Source organism: Dermacentor andersoni, chromosome 9, assembly GCF_023375885.2.
Source record: "Dermacentor andersoni chromosome 9, qqDerAnde1_hic_scaffold, whole genome shotgun sequence".
Taxonomy (NCBI): domain Eukaryota; kingdom Metazoa; phylum Arthropoda; class Arachnida; order Ixodida; family Ixodidae; genus Dermacentor; species Dermacentor andersoni.
Window position 1 is genome coordinate 105,693,567 of NC_092822.1, and position 22,191 is coordinate 105,715,757.

The window sequence follows — 22,191 nt, forward strand, 5'->3', positions numbered from 1 at the left end:
GAGATTCTAGTTACGCCCGTTTGTGAATGAATAACTAAAAAGCAAATAACTTAACTTTTGCTGCTGCTTTGCTCCTTTGCAGGCATCTGCGTCTATAGAACCTCGTCCCTTCTACGTGTTCGGACACATGGCCAACAGCTTGGCAGAAGTGGACAACTTCGTGGCACAGGGCGTGAATGCTATCGAGGCTGACCTCAGGTTTGCCTCCGACGGGACGGCGCTGAAGTTCTATCATGGCGCAATCTGCGACTGCGGTCGCGACTGCGAAAAATCCGCCGAAATTACTGAGTACCTGTCGTATCTGAGGGACGCCGTCAACGAAGGTCAGTATGCTAGAAATGTGAAAGTTATCAAGTGCTTGAACCTTAGTTCCACACGCACAGAATTATTGGCCAATCACACCCAATAGTCACAGTAAAGCTTGATCACTCAGTTAGCTTCCTACTGCAAGATTTGCTTATTGCGTGCTCACGCAGCACGAGCCTCTCAAAAAAGATGTCCTATACTAGAAAGCACCTGTAAAAAGTCGTTGCGAAAAAAAAAGGAGCAGCAAACTATACCCTCAGATCACAAGCTGTCTGATGATAAAGCATGTGTCTGATGTCTTGCGGTACATTTCGTGGATGAAGCCCTCATACACATATTTCTAGGCCTAACTTACTAGTCCCGTAGCGCGAATAGCCGACGGTGCAACGCTTTTGCAGATGTTTTTGGTTTCTAAAAGAGCATAGAACAGTGAGTTTCTCGTAGTATTCAAGGATTTCTCCAAAGTTTACACACGGTGCATGGTAATTTACAACCGTAAATGTGTAATTAGATGCATTTTACTGAATGTAATTTTGATTGTCTGTGCACCTCCTGCACATTCACACCAAAAGCTGCATGTCAGTTGTAGCATAATTCAAGTTGTTTTGGTACCATTTCCTATAGGTTTCTTTTTTTTAATGTGCGTCCATGGAAACAGATCGGAACAAGACAGTCTGTTGCATCTTTCTGTTTGGTCCTGCCATGTATTGAAAGTGTAGTACTAACTCTCCCGAACTAACATCGTGCTGGAGTAGTTTTCTAGAAACTTCTGTTTTGAGTATGTACCTCCCAATATTTGTCGCCAGTTGAGGCTAATGTCTCATTCGTCGGCATCCCAAATAAACGCGACGCTCCTAAGTGATTCAGCATAAGATTTAGTTGTTTCCTCCCTGCCTGGTGAGAGCGACCGGGCTAACGTCCTCAGTTAGTGCAGTAACCCCGGACGTGAATATCCTGTAGGGCGTGCCCTTGTAGGGCAGTACGACAAAACGAAAAGGCCTTACTTAGTATAGGAAGTGCTGCATTCAATTGGTGCGGTACTATGCCTGTAGTAATCTTTAGTTGTCCGCAGTGCTTGAGCCCAAGGGTAATAAATTAGTAAATACATTAATTAAGTAATTAATTATATAAACAAATACATTAAATAAATAAATAAAATAAATGCCCATCCTGAGCCGAAAAGTTAAGTGTTGATATGTCGTAAGACGATTTGACCAATTGTCGTAAGCCGCATGGAGTTTTGTGGGAAATGAGGTTCAGCTACGAATACGCCATGTTTATTTGGTGAGAACTGTCTCACTGCAAACACCACTTTTGGATTTCCCTTGTTCTCATCAACGTAAGGTGGCAAGTTCGCCGGCAAGTTGCAGCTTCTTTACATCGACACGAAGACTGGCAACCTTCCTCCTGGCAGGAAATTCGAGGCCGGTATTAGCCTGGCAAATAACTTGATGCGCTACCTGTGGAACAATGGTTCGTCATTACATTCTTTGACCACTTCATCTTTTACAAGATTCGTGATGCTTGCATGTTCTGCACCTGAATGAATGCAAATGGTTGTTATCATTTAGCAGTGTTTATGGCCCGGCCCCTTGCAATCAGTTAGTATTATAGTTTCCACCAGAGTATTCATAACACGTGCGAGCGATTTGCATGTAGAAAAGAAATACAGACACCTACTATACTATTAAGTAAATTATGTTACCAGTTTATTTCAAGAAAATGTCTGGTTTAACCTGCGGTGCAATATCTATTTCTGCCAAGCGATAAGTTACATAATATCTAACAAATTCTTTTGCTAACGCATTGGAATTTTATAACTGTTTTTTTTGGTTTGCTTACATTTCATGTACTCTATATTTTAATAAGAACACTGAATCGTAAATCGTACTCCTCGTGTGGTGTTGCGCATAGGAACAGGTACCGAATATGCAATTAGCAGGAAGGTCGATATTTAGTCGAGTTATTTGTTACAGATCCAGAGTGAAATGAGGACAGATAATAATAGTCACCAGAAACGTTTACTTGCAACTCTGTAAGGCGATGCAGTGTGCACCGCAAACTGTTTTTTCCTCGTTATTTTCGGCTGCATAGGTTTCGTGTTTCGCTGCGACTGTTATAGATTATAAATGTTGTGTTACCATTTCTATTTCTTTTTATTTTCTTCTTCGTCGACGACATTTCGAACTACAGATTGTGGTTCATGTCCAGTGCTTATATTCCTTCTGCTCTTCTATTTTTACCTCGCGGATAACAGAGACCAGTGGTTCTGGTTTTCTGCATCACACTTCTGGTTGTAGCTTAGAGCAAGCTTTATCTCGTGCCCAACTGCGATGCCGCTTATTAAAATACAGGTAAAACGCAGACATGTTTCTTTGAGGCTAACCTGGCATGATTTGAGTGAAATTGGTTTAATTTAGGAGAAAAGGGTAAATTATAGTGACTGTAGAAGCAGAAGCTTGGTTTAGCTTCCTAATGGTTTTATAAGAATAGCCAAAAATCGGCAAGCATGAAAAAAAAAGTAGGGGCATGAAACTTAGAAATTTGTATCTTTGCAACAAAAACAGACATTGCATTTCTGTAAACTGCAACCGTTAGACCATGTAAAGTGAACAAATGTTATTACTCATTCATAGCTTACGTACATTTGATACAATGTTTACAAACGTGTAGCAAAAGTCCTATTGTAAATAATGAATGTTGCTCACAGGAATGTGCAATATGTCAACTTTGTCCGCTTTAGATTCATTATGAAATGCGCTTTCGAGAATGTAATATCGTTTTTCGTCGCTGAGCTATAGATATGTAAACTTTATAGCTTTTTTTTTTCAAAACTTAGCGATTTTTTATAAATTTGATAAAAACTACAACGGCTTAAATTAAAAGCCACTCCTTCACAGTATAGCTATTAACTTTTGAATTTAAATTTAAGGAAAGACTTCAAATTACGTGCAGTGGTTGTCGAGAAAAACTATTTTTCCATACACATGGCCTTAGAGGGGATGTTCCGAACTAAATTCTCCTCTTAACTTATATACTTGTTCTGGGAAGTTTTGCTTTTATCAGTTGTACACATACTTGATCATTTCAATATTTTCTTGTTTTCTTGATCTGTGCTTTTGGCAAAGCTTTAGTAGGAAGTTGAGAACTCTATAACCGGGTTATCACAGTTTTTCTCTCAGTACGGTTTATGTTATGCAAATGAAAACACGAATAGATTTTTGTTTAACCAAATTTATATGTTCATTCGAAACAACCCGTATTTAAAGCAGGCGGTATTAACTGACGAGGCGTCAAAATTTTACCCAAGCCACTGTGCACAAATGCACGCCTGCAGAAATAAAACAAAGAAAAAAAGAAAAAGTAGAGCGATCGCATAACACAAAATTTACGAAGAGCGCATGCTCCAATATTTGATAAGAGACGATCACACCACTAAGACAGGGCTCATGAAGGCAGCTGCTCAGATTTTCCTGTACAAAGCAGCATATGTACAATATTGGCACCTGCGCATTAAGCACTGCTTGCTTTTAACTGCGCAATTTATTTTATTGCGAAGCAATCTCTGCCTCATTCTTGGGACTTTGCGGTAGATGGATAGGTAGGTAGGTAGTAGGTACCTGTGTCGTTTGACTTTAGTGAAAAGAAAGTAATGCGTAAACGATGGTGGAATTTAACCTCTACATTGAAGTACAGCAGCCCGGTGCTCTAACTGCTAAGAAACGATCGATTTTTCTTATTTGACTGGGCCACGATTGTCAACGTACTTCTCACATTCTAAAGCCAGCCAGCTCATTGAAATGCACGGCACGTGCTCCACGTGCCACTTTCTCGTTTTTCCTTGTAACAGCTCACGCTCTGAAGCGTCGTGTTAGGTTGCACTAACTTCGAGATTGGCCCACTGTCCCGAGTACTACCAACGTAGCGCGCTCTGTTGTTGTAGCAACTTCATCATCATCCTATTTTTGTCATGTTTTCACATTTCTTCGCCGTAGTTGAAAGGTCATCATTGTTTTAACACACACCAAATGACACAGCCATAGGTACATGCGACTGGGTAGCACCTACGTTGTTGCTGATGACGTCAAACTTCGTGTATCTTTCGCTTACGCTTGTCAAATACCCATGTGGAACCCAACAATCGTCATGTCGTAAGCTTGCGCCGAATGGAGGGCATAGATATACCTTACGGGCCAGTAACAATTTACTGGCATGTGACTGCCAATACTGGGCTACACCGTTTTGTTTTTGTGTTGCTGAAAAATTTACACCAGCAAATTTTCAAATTTCCTAAAATTGTTTGCGCTCATCGAATATGAAAACAGCGCCACCGCATCTTCTCACCATCATCACTTAACCCTCTATAATGCGTCTTCATTTTTTAGGAAATGGTCTTTCTCTACGCTTGCAATTAAGCCATCTAGTTGTCAGTCATCATGACCTTATTTCGTTTATTGCTCTTTGAACAGTGCTCATTCTGTGCAGTCTTGTTAAACTGGATTCAGATTTTAGCAATTTCAAAAACGTTTCAATACCTTACCAGGCGCAATTCTCTCCAAAAGCATGCTGAACGTGATCCTGTCTGCAGTCACAACAATGAACGCAGACATTCTCTCTGGGGCGCTGGACACCTTCAAGCGGGCCAAGAATTCTTCTCTCTATCTCGATCACGTAGGTAAGGAAGGCAGTTTTTGAAACCAAGAAAACGAGCTATTACGTGTGGTCGTATTGAAACCGATATTTTTCTTAGGCGAATGGTTTTCTTTGGCTGCCATCCTGCATAGTTCGGCGTCGGTTCCAAGGTATCTCGCCAGAGACAAAGGGAAGCGCGTGAACAATAGAGGTCCGAGCAGGAGAGAGTTCTCTCTAGTTCGTCCTCGCTGGTTTCATTGAATGGGCGCGCCGGTGGGTCCGTCACGAATGACGCCACTCTCGGAAACGTAAGCTCTGGCGCTACCGTCGGAGACGAGAGAGGGCAGCGGTGAAGAAGGACCAGAGTTTCGAGGAGGGTTTGCCACTGAAAGCTAACTAGCTCATTGAAACGCACTAGCGGTCGCGCGCGAACTTTGCGGCGTGGAAAGGTTTTGATGCGCAGGTAGCAGGCGGTGCTACGTCGCGTTCCCCTATGTCAGCCTATGTCAGCGTTTCTAAAACTTTTAAACCGCTGTGGTATTACCAACTCCACAGTATCTCCTCCCCCCACACACTCCATAAGCCTTCCGAGAACTTCTGTTTTTCACTGACGCAGATGTATCTATTTAAAAGACATGAGGCGCAGGAGAGACAGCTACCAAATATACTTAATGCTTTTTAACAAGGATTAAGTTACTCAACTATTTTAATTAGAAGGTCTTTACTGACGCGACAATATTTGCTGAACCCCCAATTCTTCAGTTTCGATGTGAGAAGACTGGATGCAGTTGGGCGGCCGCATTATGTTCAAATTCTTTCTGTGGCGACCGAAACATATTTAATCATCGTGTGCGTTGCCGCTTCGCTGTCTATCTTGCAGTGAAAGCTAGTATTACACCATGCATAATAAACATTACTTCAGGGGTGCTAATCATCATCATCATGAGGCTCTTTTTATGTCCAATACAGTATGAAGACATCAGCCAGTGCTCTCTCTCTTGCGCTATAGCTGATTACAACTTACGCCAGCAAATTTGCAAACTTCATCACCCCACCCAATTTTCTGCCATCCTCGATGGCGCTTCGATACCCTTGGCACCCATTCTGCATGCAATACATGACCTGGCCAGCTGAACTTTTTGCTCTTGTAGTAAACGAGAATTTCGGTAATGTCCATTTGGTCTCTGATACACCATCGCTCTCTTCCTGTCTATTAACTTCACGCCTAAGATTTTTCGTTCCACCGCACTTTGCGCGGTTTTTGACTTTGTCTCGAGATTCTTTGTTATCCTCCAAGTTCCTGCCTCATATGTTAAGACCAGTGGAATGCTAATGATGGTACACTTTACTTTTCAAAGACAGTGGTAAGCTCCAAGTCTGTATTTCTTAATGCTTGCCGTATGCACTCCAACCAATCCTTAACCTTCTGTAAATATACTTGTCATGATTCGGGTTCCCGTGAGTAATCGACCTAGATAAACGTACTCTTGCATCGAGTCCAGTAGCTGCCTGGCGATCACGAATTTCTTTTTCCTTGCCAGGTTTCAAACATTGCTTTTGTCCTATGCGCAATATTCTTCAACCCTACAGTTACACTTCCTCGGCTAAGGGGCACAATCATTCGTTGCTAATTCATTCCCAGTGTTGCTAAACAGCACAATGCCTTCTGCAAAGCCAAAGTTGTCGAGATATTTGCCATTGATCCTCACCCCTAAGTCTTCCATATCTAAGAGCTTGCGTACTTCTTCACAATAGTAATCAAAATGTATTAATATATGAAGTTGTTTCAACATTCAACATAAAAAAGGAGGTCCAGGAGCCGGGGACTCAATTGGGAACTCGTTTACATGGTATACACCAAAAGAAAAGTAAACTAAGTTTACGTCTAAGTATGTACTGAATAGCAGCGGAGAGATTTTGTCTCCATCATTGACCCTTACCTTGATTGCCAATTTTCTACTTTTTTTGAGGAGAAACAAGGTAGTTGTGTAATTTTTGTTGATATTTTCCAATATATTCACGTATTCTTCCTGTACTTGTTGATTGCACAATTTTTGCATGAATGCTGCGATCTCTATTTAATCAAATGCCTTTTTATAATCTATGAAAGCCATATTTAGAGAATAATTGAATTCCGCAGATTTTTCAATTAACTCATCGCTGACATGGACGTGATTAATTCTAGAATATCCCTCCCTGAAGCTAGCCTGTTTGCTTTATTGATTGAAGTGTTGACATGATTCTACAAGAAATTATTTTGGTGACTATTTTATAGAATACTGATAACAAGATAATAACCCTATAATGATTTGGTTGTTTAATAATTACATAATAAATACATAATATATGCTGATGACACCAGCATACTGTTTTAAGGGCATCATATTCATGAGCTTATCAGAACTTGTAATCAGACAATCAAAACAATAGAGAGATGGGCAGCGGCAAGTGCTATGCGTATTAACGAAAATAAAACAAAAGCTGTTATATTCCGACCAAAAAATTAAATTATTCCACCTCATGAAGACATAGTACTGAGTACTCACACTATTGAAATAGTTGACCATTTTAAATGTCTGGGCATATTTTTTTCCGCGAATATGAGTTGGGATTACCACGTAAGACATGTTCTGCAAAAATTAGCTCAGGGGACAGGTGTAATTGGTCGGCTTCGATACTTACTTCCAAAAGGAATCAAGCTCCTACTCTATCATTCGCTGTTTAGCTCTCGTTTAAATTATTGCCAACTAGTATGGGGTACAACGATGGTCACAAATCTAAATCAAATATACTTGGTTGAGAAAAAAATGTATTAGGCATATTTTCAATGCACCTTTTGCGGCTTCTACTAATGTTTTATTCTGCACTTCAGGAATACTTAAAATACACCAAACATACAATTATACGTTAAGCAGAAAATTCAAATTAGAAACTTGTAAGAACATAACAAATTTGCGTGTTCTGGCCAATTTAAGAATTAGGCATTTAAGTTATCCCACGCGTCATGGAGAAAATTGGGAAGTAGACACAGTACGATTAAACTCCGGAAAAGAGCGCTTGTCTTACACTCTTCCGTCCCTCATCAATCACTATGACCTTAACAATTTTGACTTATTTGATTGTTCATATCAGGATATCCGCAAGTTATACACAGTGATGTATAGCTCTGATATTTCTACTACTTAACACTGGTTACACTACAAACTGTCTCGTTCATCAAATCCATAACCGTATTGAATTGTTTCATCTGGTTGTATGTAACTGTTTGTAACAAATTGATTTCTATTTTGTGTTTTCTGTACATTCAGTGTATTTGTTCTAGACAGTTGTAATTTGATAGCATTTCAGATATTTCATTTTTCTAAGAAACTGTTCTGTATTTATTTTTTTGACGACTGTAAAAACTGCCTTTCTGTATTACCTTAGCATTTCCTTTACTTAGTGTGTTTGTTAGCGTGTTTTAGGTTGATTTACTTCACGGTAGTGCTGTTACCGCTCCGAAATTTTTCCATGGGGCTGTGGCCTAGTCAAGCTGTTCTGAAAAACAGCTTTTTGTCACAGTCCTTCTTTCTGTATCATTGACAGAATGAAAATAAAGATTGATTGATTGATTGATCGATTGATTGGTTTAACGTCTCTCTCCTTATGGATTAGTATAACACTGGCATTCGTCCAGCTTTCTGGCAAACTTGAAATCAAGAGGCACTGCGTCTAGACGGCTGCCAGCTTTTGAAGCACAGTATTTCCACCATCTTTGATTAAATTGACTGTTATTTCACCTGCTGCTTTTTCCTGAGAAGTGTGTCGCAAAGCCCTTCTAACTTTACTGCTAGGTATAGAAGGAGCCTTTGCATCCTGTTCATTGGTACTTCCAATGATGGTTGTGTGGATGCTCGGGGTATTGTACAGGTCCGTATAGAATAATTCTGCAGCTTTTGCTATATAATAGAAATTGCTGATAAGATAACCATACTTATCTTCCACTGCGTACGTCTTTCCCTGCCGTTGCAATATTTTCTTCTGGCTGATTTTATGCTGTAGTCCTTTTTTACGGCTCTCTTAATCTTTACAACGTTATAATTTCGAATATTGCCCACTTTCTTCCATTAGCTTACGGCGTTTCTTTCTTCCACTCTTACGGCGTTTAGGTTGGCCTGCTTCCTCTTGACTGATTTTGGTTTGTCGTTCTTCGAATTGAGATCATATTTACAGATATAGGCTTTTAATACGGGTTCAAAAAATGGGCACCGAGACGGACAATTTGTTTGTGTTCTAGCAGAATGTACCTAGTGGTGGAGCCTCCATAATCCCCAGAAAAAAGGCTTATGACCCATTTGGGGGTCACGACTCGTAGTTTGAGAACCACCATCTTAGGCTGATGCTATCGGGCTGCATTTTTCGCCGTACTCCGCTGTGCAATTTGTCGAGATGCGATGCCTCGTCCTGCATACTCTTCGATCGAACGGTGCGAAGGCAACTGGGCATCCATGAGGCAACCGGGCAGCGAAGAAAGCTCAGGTGCACAGTCATTGTCATGCTTTCGCTGCGACGTTGTACTCATTGTGTTTTAGTCTTGCCGCGCACGTCGTCATGCTGTTGCGATTCCATCTTTGTCCCGCCGTCCTTGCCATGCTGCCATCACCGTCTCTTTGTCGACAAGAAACGCTCAGCGGACTTCGAGAGAATGCGTACTCTGCAATCGTTCGCTCAGCGGGAAAACGCGGCTCCGTGCTACTTCTATCTGCAGCGTATAAATAAGGGTTGCACAACTCAAAACTAGCTAAGACCAAAACCAATTTCTTCGGGAGATAGACAGGCTGTGTCCACTTGCGGGAAACTGGTGAACAGGCAGCCTGTGCTCTGTGCCGTCACACTCGTTGATGTCCTTCGCATGTCCTATTGCTGAATGTTGTGATTTCCGCGGTGTTTACGGAGCACTAAACAAGAGAAATATGCCTAGCTGGCTAGTATGTGTAGAAATAAAGTTATTACTACAGATTCCACTAAGTATGTTTCGAAGTATTGCAGCACTTATGCTTTCTGTGATATTTCCTATGCATACATATTCATGAACGCTGTTACAGAGTGAGAGGCTAGACAGGACTTCACAACGTTTCTTGAAGTCTTTCATTTTTAAACACTTTTCGGGTCCTGGCCCCGTTACTTGAGAATGTACCTCCAAAGTCTAAATGGCGCCGACTAAATGCTAAGAACGAATTGTCATGAGCTGTAGATTTCTGATACCGATACAGCAGTCTTGACGTAACAGTTCTGCGGAAACCCGCAAGGTCAAGAGAATTAATGTAATTAATAAAGAGAGGCACGTAACGATCTTGGGTTAGCAGGGCTGTGGCAGACTTGCGAAGCTGATTCTCATTTGGGACTTCTAGCTCAGTCGGGTCTTTACCAACAGCGGCATCTCATATTCTTAACTACCAAAGGCTTGCTGGCTTGCTTAGGAACAAGGTCTCCCACTTGCGACTAGGCGGCAGGATAAGAGCCAACACCTACACCGTCTTGTGGAATTCACGTGCCTTAGGTTTGCGCATGTTCTGGTTGTTTTTCAGCGCCGAGCTCCGTCTTGACCACTGGGCTAGCGGGCGAACGCCAAGTCTCGACGGTCTTTCGGTGCTTCAGTTGGCCCTCATGCAGGCGATAATAATCCCCGCTGGGTGACTCAAGCTCCGTCGTTCCAGAGCCTGCTGTGGACGGTACCACTTCGGGGCGCCAGCTGGCGCCTTTTCTGAAGTATATGTACCGTATATGGGCATCATAGATTGATGGAAAGCTTTGCATCCGGAACGTGGGATAAAAATTGGTCAAAACACAATGTTGCCCAGAAGAGTGCGCGGTTCAAATCCGAATAAGGAAGGGCTCTAAATGAAGTGCATGTGTTTTTTCCACGTTCTACTGCCATCAGTTACGGTGATTTTAATTTCCCCGTTATTAACTGCACGGTGAAGGGATCCTGTCGCCGCTGCTCACGCCGAAGCATGAAGCGCATGATTTCTTTCTTGTATGTCTAACGTTCACGTTATCTCAACTCGTTACTCTGTCAACCCGTTCATTATGCACATCGGTTAATATCCTACACCTTATCTTGACAAGTGATGCTCTAATCTGTTCCGACACCATTCACCTTGAGGGGCGGTCTGATCACGCGGTTATAGAAGGTCTGCTTAAATTCACGATAATAAAAAGATAACACAACTTAGTACATTGGATGCCCCAATGGGGCCATATTTATGTGAAATAACTTTGAATTTGTCATCTACGCAGACACGTTCGTAGATACACAATCCTATCGAACTATTGAAGTGAACTTTTTTAGGTTTCGAGACAATTTCGCAGATCTTATTGAAACATGCGTTCCTGTTAATAGCATTCGATGCAACAACACTACTCCTTGGCCCAATAAACGCCTGCAACGCTTCAACAGTAAAAAGAAGCGCGTTTCTAGAAAGGCCGATAAGGCAGACAAAAATTCCATAACATAGAAAAAAATATAAGATATGCGGCAGTGAATACCAGTCGCTACCTAATGCACACGTCAACACTTTTAAAGCCATGATTTGGGGGATTTGCAAAAGTGTCAGGAGAACAGAATAATAAACAAAAAGTAGACCAGCAGTCGCGTGAGCGGTTTGAAATGAAACAACAGCGCTAACTGTCGGTGAGGGGTATCAGTGAAGTGACTGACCTATACAATGCAGGAATAATATTTAGTCTTGAGCTCGCTTCCGTAACCACTCCTACTGTGATGCCAACAAATCCGCGTAGACTTTCTTTAAAGGTGGTTTTCATCCCTAGAGGAGCAGACGAATGAGAAGGCGATACGAGCACTACGGACGTTAGACTAGGCACGCTGGGCTTTGACCGGAATAATAGAGCTACGTTGGTAGGTGGATGAAATGATTTCTGGCCTAGCAACCAAATGTGACTGTACGGCCGTTGCTCAATTCTGCAGCGGCCGCACAACCACCAGAACGCAGAAATATTATTTAAGTAATGCCCTCGCTTCCGCAATCACTGCTGCCGTGTTTGGCTATAATTGGATAAAATTGTACCAGGAAGGTCTTGATTTGACTGAGCTACACGCACAACAATTTTTATTCTTATAATAAATAATAAATAAGTTTCAAAGCATCTTGGGGTGTCAAACACAGGCTGCTTTGCAAGCTGTTCTTTATTGACGTTCAGTGGCGAGAACTACGTCGCACGCCGCGCTTTGATTACCGCACGAGAACCATTACTATTACTATTACTATTACTATTACTATTACTTAACTGAAAAAATCAGCATACGTTACCATGTTGGGCTTGTTCAGTAAAACACAGACTGAATCATCATCGAAGGAATTCACTTCGCAGGTTTTGACATCAGTGGAAACGAGTTGCTGAGCATCGTAGCCAACACGTACGAAGAGCTGGGCATTTTGCAACATCGCTGGCAGGGTGATGGCTGGACTAACTGCCTAATTGACGGCTACTGGGATTTGCGCATGACTGCAGTGACGTCACGAAGAACGGCCGCGAACACGACGCATGACTACGTGGACAAGGCGTACGTGTGGACGGTCGACAATCCCTACACCATGCGTCGATTTCTCAGGTGTGTTATTCACAACGCTTCAGTGCGTATGCGTTGGAATATAGTAGTGCAATGAGTGTTATCAAGGTGTAACCGGCTCCCGCAGCCTGGTTTTGGCAACTTATCTTAAAAGTGAGCTCCTCAGCATTGTTGCAAAATGGGGGGGCTGAGCGGCCACGAATGTTCCAATACTGGTGCCGTGTCAGATTCCGGGACAAGGAGAGGTTAAGAACGACGTCCGAGCGATGATAAAATCAAGTTCTGTGCACAGATTTGTATGATTGTGATTTATAAGAACGGTGCCATGATTCTCGGAGCACATTACATGTCAACAGAGAGAGAGAAACGAAGAGGGAATGGTAGGGAGGTTTACCAAGAACGTGCCCGGTTGGCCATTACATGTCAAAGTTTTTAGTGTTGTGTAGGAATGTGCTCGTTCATTACTTGTCGAAGTTTTTTAATGACCGAGCACCTCACTCAACACTCAAGCCCCCCCCCCCCCCCCCCCTCTATTTAAGCAGTAGATTTCCCTCTTTCGATCGACGAGGGAATTCAATGTCCTTTTCTCGGCCAATTGTAGTAGAGTCCACAATGTCCCACCCATGGTACCGCGCCACCCCGCAGGACTCCGCATTAGGTTTCCAACCATTGACCCGCCTTTGATGCAATGAAGACGCCATTGCACATGACATCGGGGTCGACGCTGTTCCACGGAAGTTGTCAGCGTTGGCTCTTTGCAGGAATTAGCAGCTCTCGGTAACGGCCAGCTTGTAGCCATTGTCGTCTTGACTGTCGCCACCGCTTCCAAAGAATGTGGTGGTTGTGGTCACCTTGAAGGGAGATTCTTTGTCTACCTGTCAATAGTCTGTGCAGAGCCTCGTCATTATGCAGGCGGGCGCCGAAGCTTCTCATAAAGCGCACAAACACTGGCGTTGCCGTTTAGAGGCCCCACATGGCCGATGACCCATCGCAGTTTGGGGTCCCAGAACTCATCTCCTTCGTCAACTCTGAGTACTCGAACATACGAAGATACGACAGATAATATGTGCCAACTGTCTTTAGATGACGCTGGTTTCGTCGCCAGCTCTTTGGCGAAGGAAAGGAGATTAAGCCAATATGGCGCTCCAGGGTGGCACGCTCACCGGCCAAGCAGCTTTTGTCCATAAGGAACGCCAGGCACAACATACACTGAGACCTCACTATATGAGACGGGTTCCGAACTCCGTTCCCATTGAAAGCAGGTGGTCGTAGCCAGAAATAGGACTCATTATACTTTGTCCAACAGCATAACACAAAACCACCGAGTTACTGCAATGACAGTTCTTCCAGGACAGTGTCTAGAGGAGACTGTATTTCCAACCAGACATTGCGCGGAACTCTTCAATCATGCAATTTTAGAAACTCCCAATACATTTCATGCTTCAGCATTTGCACGCAGTTATTCCAGAGAAACAAAGGAGAGAAGATGCTGTTCTGTTCTGATTTTCGGCGATTGTCGCATCAGACATGGGAAAATGGAAATTTGAACAAGAACAAGAAATGGAACAAGAACAGGAGGAGTCAGCGGATCAAACGTATACGCGGAATACACTGCACGGTTGGAATGATGCAATGATGTTCCTTTAATTGCTGCCAGTTTTCGCAAAATCTGACGGCAAAAATATTCTTGGAGCACTTTGTTATAGCACAGCATGCGTCCGACTTTAAATCTGGAACGAATATATTGTTACGTACAGCACGTATGCATAACGTCAGCGCACGATGAAGGAAAAATAAAGGACTTAATATGGAGGGCGAACTTTCGACCGGCGAAGAGAACAAAGCATCTATTACAGACCGCAGTCGACATCGGATAGACCGCCTTCAGCAATATGCAGCTAGCTTTTTAAGGCTGCAATCGAACGTGTTAGCGTCCACCTACCGACAACCACAAAAACCTAATAAGGCCTGCACGTCATTCTTTACTCTACCTATCAGTGACGCGCTATCGCGCTACAAAAAAAAAGGGGGGGGGGGGGTAAGATGGCAGCAGTAATGAAGCATCATACGTGATGAAGAAATGCACGTGGCAGTGTTTCGCACTCACATTCGAGTTCAATTGAAAAATGGTTCATAGCAATGTACACTAAATTCTTTATAGGTCACACGAAGAATAGGTATACGCATTTTGAACTATTCAGCTTATTTCACATGAACTAGTCTATTCGAGCATTGTTTAGCCGACAAACGGCAGCATCGCCATGAAGCGAAGCGTCATTTCTTGCTTTCTGGTGGCCCTCTAGTCGCATAACGCTAGCAGATTGAAAGGATCAATAACTGAATGCGATGCCGTGTTTCCGAACTCGTACGAACTCAGTCTCAGCACTGAAATTAGTGTATAATCTACGAGATATTGACGCCGCTGCTGCGGTAGCCACATCGTACTGCCAAATGCGCGGTGTCTAAGAATCTCCGCAAAAAGGGTGCGTGTAAGCTCTAGCATGGATAAAAGCAAAGTGTAAGTCTGCTAAAAACGCACGATTGCATTCAAAATGAGCCGATCGCTTCCTGCTAGACCTGCTGATATACGATACTAAGGACACTTATTGGTTAGCTTTATGGCTGAATGCTATGATACGTATCGTGGCTGCGGCGTCGTTCTGCCACCATGACCAGCTTGTGCTATCAATCACACTGAAACCCTTGCGAGCACAGATATTATGGACTGGTATTGGCACGGGAACACTAAAACACTATCCTTCATTACACTGCCACCAGGATCGCTGCATTTTTCAATGAACTGTCTCGGGTATCGGCTGCACAGTACTTCACGCAAAGCGAGAAAAGAAACCAAAATTAAGGCTCGCTTTAATTATTCAGGTTGCCTTTGTACGTGATGCCTCGCACTATAATAATTTCTTTGGCAATGAGCATTTATGACCACCATTCCTCTCCCCTTCGCTTCCCTCTTTTACCTTATCGCGCACTGGTAACTGTTGCCGGCAGCGCATTGTTGAGTAGAAAAAGATGCGAATTGTCATGGTGAACATTGTTATGTAGCGACAAAATAAGTGCGCAAGAACAGACCTGGCACACACAGATTTACTGAAAATTGGTGTACAACAACAATTGTATATTCCAGGCTACCTGGAATTTCTTTTCACTGGTATTACGACAGCTTCAGAGGGATGTAGCCCGAACAGGAATTGTTAAGCCAATTGGGCCAAGGGACCGGTTGAATATCTTGAATGAATGGGTGCAGCATGACATTTGCTGCTACGTTAAACCGTGCGGTAGAAGCTTTTGTGTCATCTATATTTGAATGCCGTGTTTTGTCAGCACACAATTATTCGAACGCTATATTAAGCATAATTTGTACGTTTGTGGCCAAACAGAGTACTGAAGTCATGTTAGAGTTGTTTAAATACTTTAGCTACAAATTTGATAACTTACAGCTACGCTTCTGAAGACATAATTAAACGGGGAAGTTATAACGTAATACTTTTCTAAATTTTTCTATTCCAATTCTGTAATCAGCCCTCCGCGATTGGCCAAAGACTTGTTTGAATTACGTCCACTTCACCTGTCTGCCACGCGACGTCACGAAAACAGCGATAGATCCCATCTGATATGACGTGTACACACTGACTATGCTTCATTGGACCGAACAAATTAAAAATGGTTATTCCTGATTCGATGCGTTTTCGCCATTAGCCCTCCGCTGTTGGTGAAAAGTTTTCGGGCTGCACCCACTTCACCTACCTGTCACGCGACGTCACAAAAGCGCAAAAACTCACCGTGTCAAAGTGACGTGTACGCGTTGAAGATGCATTATTATGCTGAACAAAACTGCATTTTCTTCTGAATAGCCGCAGGCTGCCCCGTTCGGAAAAGAATAAAAGATGGCTGCCACGATCGCTCAGGCAGTGGCTACTCGCACCTGCCGGAGAGCCTGGGTTTATTTGCGTATAATAAAGCTTGTTGCGTGGCCGTGTATCGTTTTCGAGCACTTTCGGCACGTTCACGACCTCGTTCTGCCAGCTCTTCTTTGCTGAGGATCTGTTTTAGCGTCATTCTTAAACATCCGTTGCACGCCGCCGCGATTTTCGATGAGACACCGCAAGCTAATTAAGGGAAAGCAGACCAATCGCAGACGCCGGTACTACCCTCTTCATACCGTTATAGATTTTCAGTGCAGTGGCTCAGCCCCATCGAATCCCTCTCCACTTGAGAGTGCTCCTCGCCTCTTGTCAGCCACTTAGATAAGACAAGCCGCTCAGTGTAGGCAATGTTATTCGTTTTTCAAGCAAACAAAAGTGACCTCCTATGTCCAGGAGAGCGTTTGATTGGTCTATTCAGACAACCCGGCGGGTTACCACCCGATGCTTACGTCGGCGGTTATGCAATATTGGCGTCAGGAGATTGGAATGAAAAACATATTGGAATAGTTTTGCTTTATAGGGCTGCAGTTGACGTATATTTTTAAATTGGGCGTTGAGTTGGCAATTGCTTTACAGGGTCATGCGAAGCGATGTGTTTTTGTCTGCGCTCGGGCTAATGACCTTTAATTCGCAGCTCACCCTCAGAGTTGGACACCCACATAATGAAGACATGGTTTCTTGCCCTGCAGCGACGTTCCCATCAAATTCGAAGGTTTAGTTCATGCATTGGCAAATATAAACAATCACAGCGGTGAAGTAGACGCGGTGATTTTATGGCTGTCTAGCGATGGAATGTAAGGAACTGGGTTAGGAATACCGAAGTCTCTCAATGGACAATGCCGTTCTGTTGAGCATTAGGTCGACGTTCGGATAACATTTATTGGTGGAGGAATGGGAATAGCAGAACGCCAGCGTACCTGCATTATGATGTTCCTTAGAAAGCCGTACCTCACCAAAACTAATGGAGCCCTGTACGCTTGTGAAATCTTTTCGGTCAGCACAATAGCATCCTCAGATGGAGTGGTGTCGTGCACTTGGTGGAATGAACACGATGTCGGTCTCCGTCATTATGACAGCTGGCTGAAAATACTTAGTGTGGTCAAAGTTTACACGACAATGCTATCACCGCAACGAAAGACATTGCATGATTACGTTCGACAGCCATTTTAACACACCACTTGCACACCTAGCACGTGGCGCTCCACTTTCTGGCTCCCGAAGGCGGTTGAAATATTTACAACGATAGAAACGACGCCATCAACAAGCTGATCGGGCTTTCGCATCCCGACGTGCCAACTTCGGCATGTAACATTCATGTCCTGCCACTATCAGACGCCACAGTTCCGCGTTTTGGGAGTGAAATTTGCAACAACGGCTGCAGAAATTTGAGTAGCGCGTAACTATTATTTTGGCTGTATGCTTAAGTTTCTGCGGCCGATGACTTCTGTCTGTCTCTGGCGAAGCAATTAAGATTTTTCTTACTTCTTTCGACGAGGTACGACTGGATCTGAATAAAATAAAGCGGCAGGAATCAGAAAAGCGTGGCGGAGTCCCTAAAAAGCCTAAACGTGGGGCTCAGTGTTACCAATAATCTCATAGCCAGCTACGATTAAGAAATTCGGGATGATATGTTCGTACAGAGCATGCTATTAGGTAAATACATGCACGCAAGTTACAACAAGTGCCAGCAAACACAATAAAAATGTTGGTTCTTGGGAAAATAAGAAAGGCATTCAGTTGTATCTTTTTTTTCTTTTTAGGAAGAATATCGACGGCCTAATGACCAACGTGCCGACAACGCTTCTGAATATCCTCAAGGAAGATGAATTCTTAAAGACGTACAGGCTTGCAACCAGCCAAGATAGCCCATGGAAGCGGATTGTTTGACTGTACCAAGTCCTGTAATCTCAACCTAAGGCAAAACGAAAAAAAAGCCTTATATGATTCGGATTGCATTAATCGCTTTTGCATCCTTCATTCAGCTACAGGTGATAATGGTAAGATGAAATTCGAATCATTCACTTGACAGCATAAATACTTCATGTATGCGATGTGCGCACACGGGTAGACACGTCAGCAGAGCATCTCGGTAGTCTCGCCAACAAACTCACAATTCCGGAAATAATGATACCAAAAGAATCGTATTTATGCTGTCATCTCTCACGCCGAAAGCATTTGCGCTGTTTATTTGCTTATTCTGGTTCACTTCGACACCGGCAAGTAACAAGTAACAGTAACATCGGTTTGCACTCCCCGACATTGTGCCTACAATGTGGGGTGCGAAAAGGCCAATCTGGCTCCATGTCAGGGACGGAAGAACTCTATGCGTGCGCTTATCTAATTTTGTGACCTCAATACATGGCTCGTATCCATGGACCACTTCCTTGCTTTCTCCTAATTATTGCGTACTATCTCGTGCATTGCGCGTGGTGCATCATTTCTTCTTACCGACCGCTAGTGCTGATAGCAGACGACAGCTATTCCACAGGTGTCATGGTGATTTAGAACCGCGGACGAGACGCCTGAACGTAAGCAATGGAGCCTGCCTATGGAAAGTCGTCGATCGACCAGACCACCTCAGCGTTTTTTTTTTTTAACGTGACAGCGTTAAGGAGCTCGTGTCGCAGAAATACCGGTGTCGGCGGCATTGGCCATGAGCGAAAAATCCCGGAAGGCAATTCATGAATAAAAACAACTTGCAACATGGGCTTAGTGGGAATCGAACCAGGGTCTCCGGAGTGTGAGATGGAAACGCTACCACTCAGCCATGAGTTCCATGGTTAAAAATGGGACAAAAGCGCCTCTAGTGAACGCGGTGTTGCCATAGAAACGTGCCGTAGTAAGTTATACTGCGGTGTATACGATAATTATGAGCATGTAAATTACAGAAGTCGCCGTTAAACGAGTAGCGAAGTACGTTTCCGCTGCATTTCTTCTGAGCTTGGCGCGCACGCAGAGCCATCTTGTGCGGCGGTGCGAACTGGGTGCGATAATGCTATCGCGTTCCACTCTTGAAGGCGAAGCTTAAGCGTCCTCCAATTTTTTCCTTAGTAGATGTGTTGCCAGGCGAGTTGGATCAAGTCTAGGAGGCATACATTATCGTGACGAGAAAATCAATACTTAGTAGAGGAGAATAGGAAAGGACAGAGAGAGCACTAAACTTCAACTGTTTATTGGTAGAGCGAAGACACAGGAATACTGCACCTGCGCATGCGGGAGGCGAATACGTTAAAAAAAGAAACAGTGCTGTGTCAATCAGTGGGAACTGCTTGACACAATTCTGACGCAAGAACGAGACGTATCGCTAATGCACTTGGCTATTTTCCGAGTAATTATGCACACCATCCGTAAATTGCGGCGCCAACGTGTCACTAAATGTGCCCAGTATTTTTGTGTCACGAAGCTGTCGCTCACACTTGCAGGCAATGCAATACGCAGGTCAGTGCACGTTGCTTTTGTTCTTTAATGACAGTACATGCTTCTGTGCTCGTACACCCGCTGTGGTTGCTCAGTGGCTGTGGTGTTAGGCTGCTGAGCACAAGGTCGCGGGATCGAATCCCGGCCACGGTGGCCGCATTTCGATGGGGGCGTAATGCGAAAACACCCGTTTACTTAGATTTAGGTGCGCGTTAAAGAACCCCAGGTGGTCGAAATTTCCGGAGTCCTCCACTACCGCGTGCGTGCCTCATAATCAGAAAGTGGTTTTCGCACGTAAAACCCCATAATTAAATTTTTCTGTGCTCGGACGTTGATACAGTGTCCCAGTTCGACCAACATAGTCATTCCAACACTTTGGCGGTATTCCACATACATCGCCAGCCACACATCGTTTACGCGGTGCGTTTCTTCTGACATCCGAGCTTGTCAATTCAGCTGATGCATTGACACAGCCCAGACAACTTCCGTGGCTCTGAGAAAACGATTAGCACATCATGCCCATTTGCGATTATTTAGGATGGTGGGATAACTTCCGGAGGTGAATAACCACAATATGCTTGCGTTGTTCGACGGAACTGGCCACTTTTTGCTTTACCTTTTAAAGTAGGGCATCTGAGACCACTCCTATAGGGGCGAACGCGGGTAGCCGGCTGAAATTATTAGTCTCGCCAACTGGTTATCAAAACTCGCCTGCATGCCGTGAGGGCACGACTTCCTAAGCGCGTATTCAAGATATAGGGTTGCTATTCCCCTTTTCACCAACTTGGAATGAGCAGAATTATGCGACACAAAGTCTTCCTGCGCACGTTAGCTTTATTGTCATAACACATGGTTATTGTCAAAAGATAAGCAACGGTAAACAAAGATGTAAAAAGCATGTCCTTCTAATGTTGCGGAAAGGGGGCTAAAACGTCATTAATACTGCCGTCAATGGTAAAACCACGTGTCAATCGGGTACGCGGGCCGATAGACATGTGGTGCTACCATTCCCGAGCATGCGCAGATGAGTTTGCTGTCTTTTTTATTTCCGCCTCGGTGCTTCCTTCAGTTGAGTCAGCTTTGGTGTTGGGGGGGGGGGGGGTCCATTTTTCTTCTCTTGTGTCCGTGTCTGCACGCCTTATTCTTCTTTTTTTGCAATATGAATCCGTGCCAACGAGCTCAGCTTTCAGTCGCTCTATGAAATAATGTAACTGGTCGACCTGCAGTGCACCATATTTTGGAAATAAAGGAGCCACTCTTGAACCACGGGCTTTACCATAATTATTTTACAAAATGCAAGATTTTCTTGTGAAGTGTAACACGTTTCTAGTAATTCGTTTTGATAATGGTACCCCAGACTAGTAAATCATATGTAAGTTTGCAATAGAAAAGGGAATACTAAAGATTTCGCTTTAGCCAGATTGATATAAGGTGGGTCGTCATGTACAAACATCCAACGGTACGTGCTAAGTCTGAAATGAGGTGGTCTATACGTGTAGTCCAACTTAGTTCGTCTTGAAACCATACACCGAGAAATTTTCGTTCAAGATGTTTAATTAGACTTGCTTCAAATTTAGCACAATGTTTCTGTACAGAGTTTCTTTGTAGGACGAAATATTATGTATGTGGTTTTGGAGGCGTTTAATGTCAACTTGTTTTGTTTTAGCCAGCTGGAAAGATGAATGAGATATGCGTTGGCGTGGCGATCAAGCGTTGTAAGATTACGGGACGAAAAAATTATATATTTCTGTCGTTGGCATACGTGTTGATTTCAGGGGTACCAGGGATAGAAACAATATCATTTATAAAGAGGATAAACAATAGTGGCTCAAGTATGGAGCCTTGAGGGACGCCTTGTTTTATCTTTTTCTGCTGAATATACTTCATTATCCTTTACAAGTTAAGAATGATGACATAAGTAACTTCTGAGAAGCTCAAGAGCCTCCACATTTGAATAAGCTTGGACTCCACATCTGGATAACTCGTGTAGTAACAAATCCAATGTATACAATCAGAACTTTTCCTGAGGTCCAAAAACAAACAAGCGCATGTTTGCTGTTCTGCATATTTCCGATTATTTTGTTTTTGATATCTATTAGAGACTGCTCAGTAGAGTTGCGCTTTCATAAACCATAATAATTTTCAGGTATTAGTCGGTGTTTTTCAAAGAATGCCAGGAGTCTTTCTTTAATAACGACTTCAAAAATTTTAAATGGGGTTGAAACTACAGATATGCCACGATAGTTCCAGAAGCTGTTTACACCACCATCTTTATATATGGCAGTAACCTTCGCAATTTTTACCTTGCTCGGAAAAACGCCTTTT

At 43.3% G+C, this 22,191-nt stretch overlaps 1 protein-coding gene across 2 annotated transcripts in view; it reads left to right on the plus strand.

The window, feature by feature from the left end:
- Nucleotides 1-18,347, plus strand: part of LOC126527911 (dermonecrotic toxin SPH-like) — a 43,231-nt gene extending 24,884 nt beyond the window's left edge. The window contains exons 3-7 of one of the 2 annotated variants that reach the window (XM_072284385.1): nt 83-323; nt 1,651-1,779; nt 4,850-4,981; nt 12,310-12,550; nt 18,210-18,347. In XM_072284385.1, coding sequence (XP_072140486.1) covers nt 128-323; nt 1,651-1,779; nt 4,850-4,981; nt 12,310-12,550; nt 18,210-18,336 — 825 coding nt within the window. In that variant the 5' untranslated portion in view covers nt 83-127 and the 3' untranslated portion in view covers nt 18,337-18,347. The remainder of the gene's footprint in view (nt 1-82; nt 324-1,650; nt 1,780-4,849; nt 4,982-12,309; nt 12,551-18,209) is intronic. The other variant, XM_072284386.1, reaches the window with a different exon arrangement.
- The last annotated feature ends 3,844 nt before the right edge of the window (nt 18,348-22,191 follow it).